This window comes from Ichthyophthirius multifiliis (genome assembly GCF_000220395.1).
Source record: "Ichthyophthirius multifiliis unplaced genomic scaffold scaff_1120509249774, whole genome shotgun sequence".
NCBI lineage: Eukaryota > Ciliophora > Oligohymenophorea > Hymenostomatida > Ichthyophthirius > Ichthyophthirius multifiliis.
The window spans coordinates 2,410-9,835 of record NW_004087341.1 but is presented as its reverse complement, the minus strand read 5'-3'; the positions used below and the strand labels follow the sequence as shown (position 1 = coordinate 9,835).

Below are 7,426 nucleotides of genomic sequence, written 5' to 3'. Positions count from 1 at the left end.
TATTTTTTATTAAATAATTAATTTAATTTTAGGTAAATTTAAGATCTTTAAAATTATTAAAAAACTTAGATTATAAAATTAATAAAAAAAATGACAATGTTGATAAAATTACTGATGAATAGAAATAAATATTTGAAAATTTTGAAACTTTAAAAAAAAAATTAATTAAATTGAAAATTAAATGAATATTATAGCAAATCGAAAAGGGTTTAAACGTTAAGAAAATAAGATACTTAATAAATGTTAGAAAATGTTTAAAAAGTTAAAAATTAATATCAAGTCATTATCTAAAAAGCATAGTAAACTTTAGGAAATTTATCTTAAAAAATAAAAATATTAATAAATGAAAATTAAAAGTTAAAATCATAAATTAATTAATATTAATTATAAAAGTAAATAAAAATAATTCAATTAGAAAAAAAGAAAATGATTAAGAATAATAAGAAACATTTAGAAAAAAAATATTTGTATAAAAATAACAACCGATAAAAGAAAAAATATTGACTGATAAACTTATTCAAAATAATGTAATAAAATAGGATATAATAATAGATAAACTTAATAACAATACAATAAATCAATAAATTAATTAATTAAAAATTAATGATTATTTAAATTATAGAAATCCCAATTAGTATTAGTTATTTTAATCAATTTATGATTTTAATAAATAAAAAAAATTATTTTAAGAATATGATTAATCAGCTAAGAAAATTAGATAAGACTAAAATGCATTAAATATAATAAATGGAAATCCTGTATTTGTGGCTAATACTAGTAGAAGTCCTCATATGTATAATTCTACAGCCATATTATAAAATATATCTATGAATTAAATTGTAGACAACCATACAGATTAATATTAATCGAAATAAATAATCCATAATAATAGAACTTAATTAGAATATGATAATAGTTTAGATAATACAAAAAATTTTACTTAAACTAAAATAAAAGATAGCTATAATTTAGCCATCAACTAAAATTTAGAATTAAAAAAACAATAATAATTATTGTTAGAATAATAAAAACTTCTAGCAAAATAGGCATAGAAAAATTAAATAAATCAATAGAAATTATGATAAATTATTAAAATATTCTATATTTAAAATAATGTATATTTATTATAAATATAAAATATTTTTTTAAGTTATTGTTTTTTATTTTAAAAAAAATATAATTAATAAATATGATTATTTATAAATAATTATAGACTTAATCTTTTTTAATTAAATTCATTAATTAAATCAAAATCAAATAAATATTTAATAAAACAATTTAATCATAATTTAAATTAAATTAACTAAAATATATTAAAAAATAAATATTATTGTTAAAAATATTTCGAAGAAGATAAAAAAGATACATTAATTTGTGTAGAAATAGTATTATTTATTTAAAACATTTTAAAGCAGAGATGATATCAAGCTAAACTATAAAAAGAAATAAATAAAAAGTATTGAAGTCTATTTTAAATTAATTGCATAAAAATATTTACTTTTTTGATACTTAAAAATTGATTTGTTTGACAATAAAATAGTAAATTTATATAATTCATGAAATTTTTTAGATAGATCAGCTCATGATTTAATATTAAATTATAGAAAAAACATGCTAAATAGAAGAATTGTTTGAAAAAGGATTCTTCTCTAATAAATTTGCTTATTGCTAACTATATAGTTAATAAATCCTAGAGTATAAAAAATAAACGAGATAATTGTTTGCAATAAATTTGTTAGGAATAAAAAGATAATTTTTTTGTTATACAAAGACTTTAAATTTTATTTTTATATAATGATTTTTTAATAGTAATTAAAATTTAATAACATCTTAAATAAGTTTAAATTTATCTTTAAACATTAATTATAATTTTAGTTTTTGCAATATTAACTTTAAAAAAATGATAATATATGCAATAAAATCTATTAAAAATCATTTTAATTTTTAATTATAGCCATCATCCTCATCATCCTCATCATCCTCATCATCATCATCGTCATTATCATTATCATCATCATTATTAAATTTATTATTATAATTTTATTCAAATTATTAGAATGGATTAAAAGCAGTTTCATTTTTTTGATTAAACTTTTTCTACTAGGTTAGACTATTTGCATTTGATGTATTAGATACATTAAGCAATCTAAATTCTCTTGAAGTAGATTTATGTCTATTATTTATATTCGAAGTATAAATATTTGGAACAAACTATTTTTATAAATTAGAGAGTTTTGCATCTTATGTTTGAGGTATAAAGGAATTTCTGTTTTTGTAAAAATTAATAATAATATAATATTTTTTTTACATGCTTTATTTTTTTTATTAATTTTAATCTTTAGACTATGTAAAATCTCCTAAATCTTCTATATCATCTTAATAATTAAATTAGCTTTTATTAATATTGTTATTTGTAACTACTAAGGTTTTTAATTATTATTAATTGTATTGAGTTTATTAAATATTTGAATTTTATTATAATTATGTTTATTTTTAAGGGATTAATAAATTATTATTATTTAGATTACTTTAAATTTTATTGGTTGTAAAATTATTTTAAATTGTATTTCTCGTAAGATAGGTATCATCTAATTTATTAGCCATTGCATTTTCATTACCAATTTGATTATTTTACTATTAATTAAAATTGGTAGTACTATTCAACTATTACTTAGTATTAATTTAATCATTTTTAACATTATAATTATCTTCTGAATTTTCACTGGTATTATTCTAATCTTGTTCTTTATCATCATTTCATCATCATTATAATTTTGTTCTTCTATTTCATTTTAATCTATTTTAACACCTTATTTTGATTTTATTATATATTTATTCTAATCATCTTTTACATAATTTTAAAACACTATATTTATAAACTCTTCATCATAACGTTTTTCACCAAAAAATATTTCCTAATCAATTAAATAAAGTTAAATTAACGATTTACATGTTATATCATAAGAGCCTTAAAATATCTTTTTTTTTTGATAATAATTTTAATTAAAAATAAATATTATTACAATTTATTATATATTACAGCAGAAAAAAAATAACCAATAACAAACATAACTAATGAAGGAATAACTTTATTTTCAATCTCTTTAGTATTATTTTTAAGAAAAACAGTTTATTCAAAAAAACTTAAATAAACATAAACAAATAATGCAGAAACAAAAGCAATACAAAACTTAGTATTATTTACAACAAATTCTATTTAATTTTTATATTTAAAAATAAATACATATTTATATTTATATTTATATATATATTTATATTATATTATATATATATATATATATATATTTATTTATTTATTCAACAAAAATATATATTTTTTTTTTTTTTATTATAATAAACTAAAAGTATTACCTTACATTTAATCCATATCACTAATTTTATCCTAATTTCTAAACATAAGACCATAAGCTCTTTTAGAAGATATGTAAAAGTCAAGACTTGTCAAACTTACTTAAATTAAACTATGCTTAGAAAAATATCTTAGGAAAATTTCATAGAAATCAATCATACACTTACAACATGTTTATAAATATCTTACCGTATTCGAATACTAAGGAAGTCCACTTAAACTTTTAATAAATGATTTCATAATTAACTTTGGAAATGTTACGCATGCACTAACTAGTGAATACATTACTACACTTCCTAAATGATATCTAAATATCTATTTAAATACTACCCATCTAGGAATCTTTTTTTTATATATTATTTTTCGAAGAAATATTTTTTTAATTACCTTAACAGTATCTTTTCTTTTTGTAAAAAACCATATACATAAACAATAGCTGATATATATATCCCTAAATCCTAATAAGAAAAACATCCAAATAAAAAACATAAATATATCATATATGGCCATTGCATAAGAAAATTTACTAAACTCCATTGTTTTTACTTTGTTTCCATCTATCTATCCTTCCAATATTGGTATTATTACTATATCAGCCACAGTAAATCCATGAGGAACCATAATTAAAATCAATCCCCCAATAGAAATAGCAGCTAAAAGTAACAAATATGGTATAAATTTTATCTAAGTTAAAATATCAACCACCTATGAAACAGTAATAAAAAAACTAGTAATTTTTCTTAGTCTTTTTGCAATCATAATTAATGTTAACAAATAAATACCTCCAATTACAGCTATTACATAACAAAATATCTATTTTTCTATTTAAAATATTATTTTATAAAAATAATACCCTATATAAATATCCTCTATCTCCCACACATTATTTCTCATCAATACCAGTAAAACAATTTTAAGCTAATTCCTTTATATATTTTCTTTTTATTTAAAAAAAAAAAAAACTTACTAATTAATATTCTCTGTAAAACAAATAAGAATATCCAGCAAAACAACCAATTATAAAAATAAAAATAGAAAACATGTAAATTACAATTAAATTACTATTCCTAATAAAAATATAAAAAATAAATGAGAGAAAAGAAATTAGAATTGCTCCTAAACCAATCATATCTAAGCTCTATGGAATAACAAATAAATAAATTTTATTTTTTTAATACATTATATATATCAGAAACATATCTTTTGACTCTTAAATCAAATTTTAATAAATGATTATCTAAAGCCAATTTATTTTAAGGTTCATAAGGTTTGCAATACTTACCTACAGGCTTCGATTACATTTAAACATAACAAAATTTCGAATATACAGAATTATAAGGGATTCCATTAGTTTAATAAAGACATATTAAAGGACCCTTTTTATTTGAATAAATAAATTAGTTTATTTATAAGAAATTACTGTAGATTAAGGACATTATTAAACACAAAAAGCAACGTTTATGTCAGTAGCTGGATTTGGATAATATAAATATGGTCTATCTACAAATTTTCCTTAACCACATAATTCAGCTCTAAAATCAAACCCATTTTACAATCTTTAAGGTCTACCATCTTTAAATACTATTATAAAAATAAATATAAATTATCTAATTCTTTTTTTAAATGAATAATTACCATAAATCGAAGTCTATATTAATACAGAATTCAATATTATCCATAAAATTAAACATGATTTATTCGTTGTAAATCTTTAGTCTTTTAATATGATTTTATTAATTTTACAAAATAAATATTTAATTACTTGTCGGTCCTTTGTATTTTGTACAAACTTTAAATTATTCATCTTCTTTATCTGCTTTTTCATATTTTTATAATAAAGAAAGTTAATCAGCATTTGTAAACTATTACATCATTTTTTTTATTCTTTCTTCTTCTTTCTTTAAGTCGATTTGCTTTTTCATTTCTTCTTATTTTAACCATTATTTTTCTAAATTTAATCTATTTTTAAAAGCCTCTTTTATCTATTTTTTTTAACTTTTGTTGTTTTTCCTCTTTTTCATTTAATTCTCTTTATTTTTTAAAAATTTCATCTTCATTATCTTATGGCTACATTTCAATATTTTAAATAGATTACTCTTTTTACCCGAATAAATTTTGACTATTTTGACTCATTTTATTTTAAAAAATACTAATTACACAAAAATATTATTATAATTTTTAATTTATAATTAAAAATGATATTAAAATAATTTTTTATAAATTTATTTTCATAAAATATTTATACTTAGAAAAATATATCAACATTTTTAATATATATATGAAATCTTTTAAATAATAATAATAGTTATTTTTTTTTTAATAATGTTTATTTATAAACTTAAAATAAAATATATAAAATTTAATTATTCGAATTTTGAAAGTGAAAATAATCTATAATGCTTCATATAAAAATATATAAATAATAAAGTAAACTTGCTAATCATTTAGAATTTTAATAATTTTTAATTTAATATTTAAATTTTTATATTTTTATGTAATTAAATAATTTATAATATAATATTTTAGTATTACATTTAATACTAATCTAATTTTTTTTTTAATAATTATAAAGTAAATTTCAATTTTTTATATTGTGTTGATTTTATGTTACATTTATAATTATTTTTATTAATTTTGGAAATGCAATTTAATTTATTTCATAAGTTAAAAATTAAATTAATTCAATAAATTAAAAAAAAAAATATATATAAAAGATATTTTAATTATTAAATATGTATATTAAAAATAAAATAGAGTTTAATTTAATAATTTTATTTAAAATTTAAAAATAAATATTTGTTTTTCCCTAAAAATATAAAAAATAAAAAATTTTAGAAAATAATTATAATCCTTAAAATAGTTGTTATTAGAAGATAGAAACTATTTTTAAACTAATTAAATTCAAAATTAATATTTTAATTATTAATCAATAATTATTTTTATAGATACTTGAATAATATTTTAATTTTTAAATTTCAAAAATTAAATATTATTTGTTTTGAATAGAAATCAATCATCTTTAATTTCTTTTTTTTTAAAAAAAAAATTAAAAAATTCAATGAAAATTAATTGCAAATAAATAGATTATTCTAAATAAATTAAAAAGAAATTAAAATTATAATTAACTTTATAACTTTAATAAAGAGTATTAAACTTCTTCTTTCTAAATTAAAGAATATCTAGAAATTAATAACTTACAAAAATATCAACACATTTTAAAAATCTTTTATTAATTAAAAATAAAAATATAATAAGCAATAAAAATGAATTTTGAAATTGTAAAAAAATTATATTGTGAATGTTTTTCTTTTGTTGAATATTTTGGAAAATAATGTAATAATATAATTTAAATTAAATTAATAAAATAATCATAAAAAAAAATATTATTTTAAATGAAAATATACAATATCTAATATACCAATTAATATCAAAAGTCATTTTGTTTAAAAAAGTATTTTTAATTTTATTAAAATAGTTTTAAATATAGCGATACATATAAATTTAATGGACGAATGTGTAAAATACTAAGAAAGCTTAAAGTAAAAGTATTAAATATGCTACTATGATTTAAAAATTAATTATAAGATGAATATTTATAATAGTTTCTAATTTCTCAACCATATTTTAACTTTTATTTTTTAATAAAATAGTTTTCTTGATAAATATTAATTTAAACTACTTCCTAATTTCTAATTTACTTAATTAATTAAATAATATTATAATTTAAAATCACCAGAAAAAAAATTAAACTAAATAAAATATATGAATCAAAACATGTTATGAGTTATTGTTTAATATAGATAAATAATAATTTTATAAAAATTAGAAATTATTTTAAAATTAAAAATAATATCTAAAAAATAAATTAATTTAACTTTAAAAAAATTATCAAATTTTTAATATTATTTTAAATCTTAATTTTATATGTTTAAATATTAAAATATTTAATTGATTTAAAAATAAATAAATTTTTCTTAATTAAATAAATAAAATTTTTTTATTTATTTTAAAGACAATAGCTTATAATAAGAAAAATATAAAGATTTTTTATTCATT

General features: G+C 15.9%; 1 protein-coding gene across 1 annotated transcript, besides 6 other annotated features; it reads right to left on the bottom strand. All coding sequences in view use genetic code 6, as the record gives it.

Moving 5' to 3' along the window:
* Positions 1-1,089: 1,089 nt before the first annotated feature.
* Positions 1,090-1,124: a microsatellite.
* An 831-nt stretch (positions 1,125-1,955) lies between these two features.
* Positions 1,956-2,018: a microsatellite.
* A 679-nt stretch (positions 2,019-2,697) lies between these two features.
* IMG5_031390 (solute carrier family 44 protein member 2, putative) lies at positions 2,698-5,086 on the bottom strand (the record flags this gene model as incomplete). Its single annotated transcript, XM_004039167.1, has 9 exons — positions 2,698-2,978; positions 3,041-3,213; positions 3,373-3,712; positions 3,758-4,183; positions 4,224-4,295; positions 4,338-4,508; positions 4,549-4,746; positions 4,791-4,951; positions 5,006-5,086. Coding segments are annotated over 9 exons (1,901 nt in total), but the record flags the coding sequence as incomplete, so codon positions are not given.
* Positions 3,245-3,306: a microsatellite.
* Positions 3,245-3,310: a microsatellite.
* A 928-nt stretch (positions 5,087-6,014) lies between the features above and the next one.
* Positions 6,015-6,066: a microsatellite.
* Positions 6,018-6,066: a microsatellite.
* Positions 6,067-7,426: the final 1,360 nt, after the last annotated feature.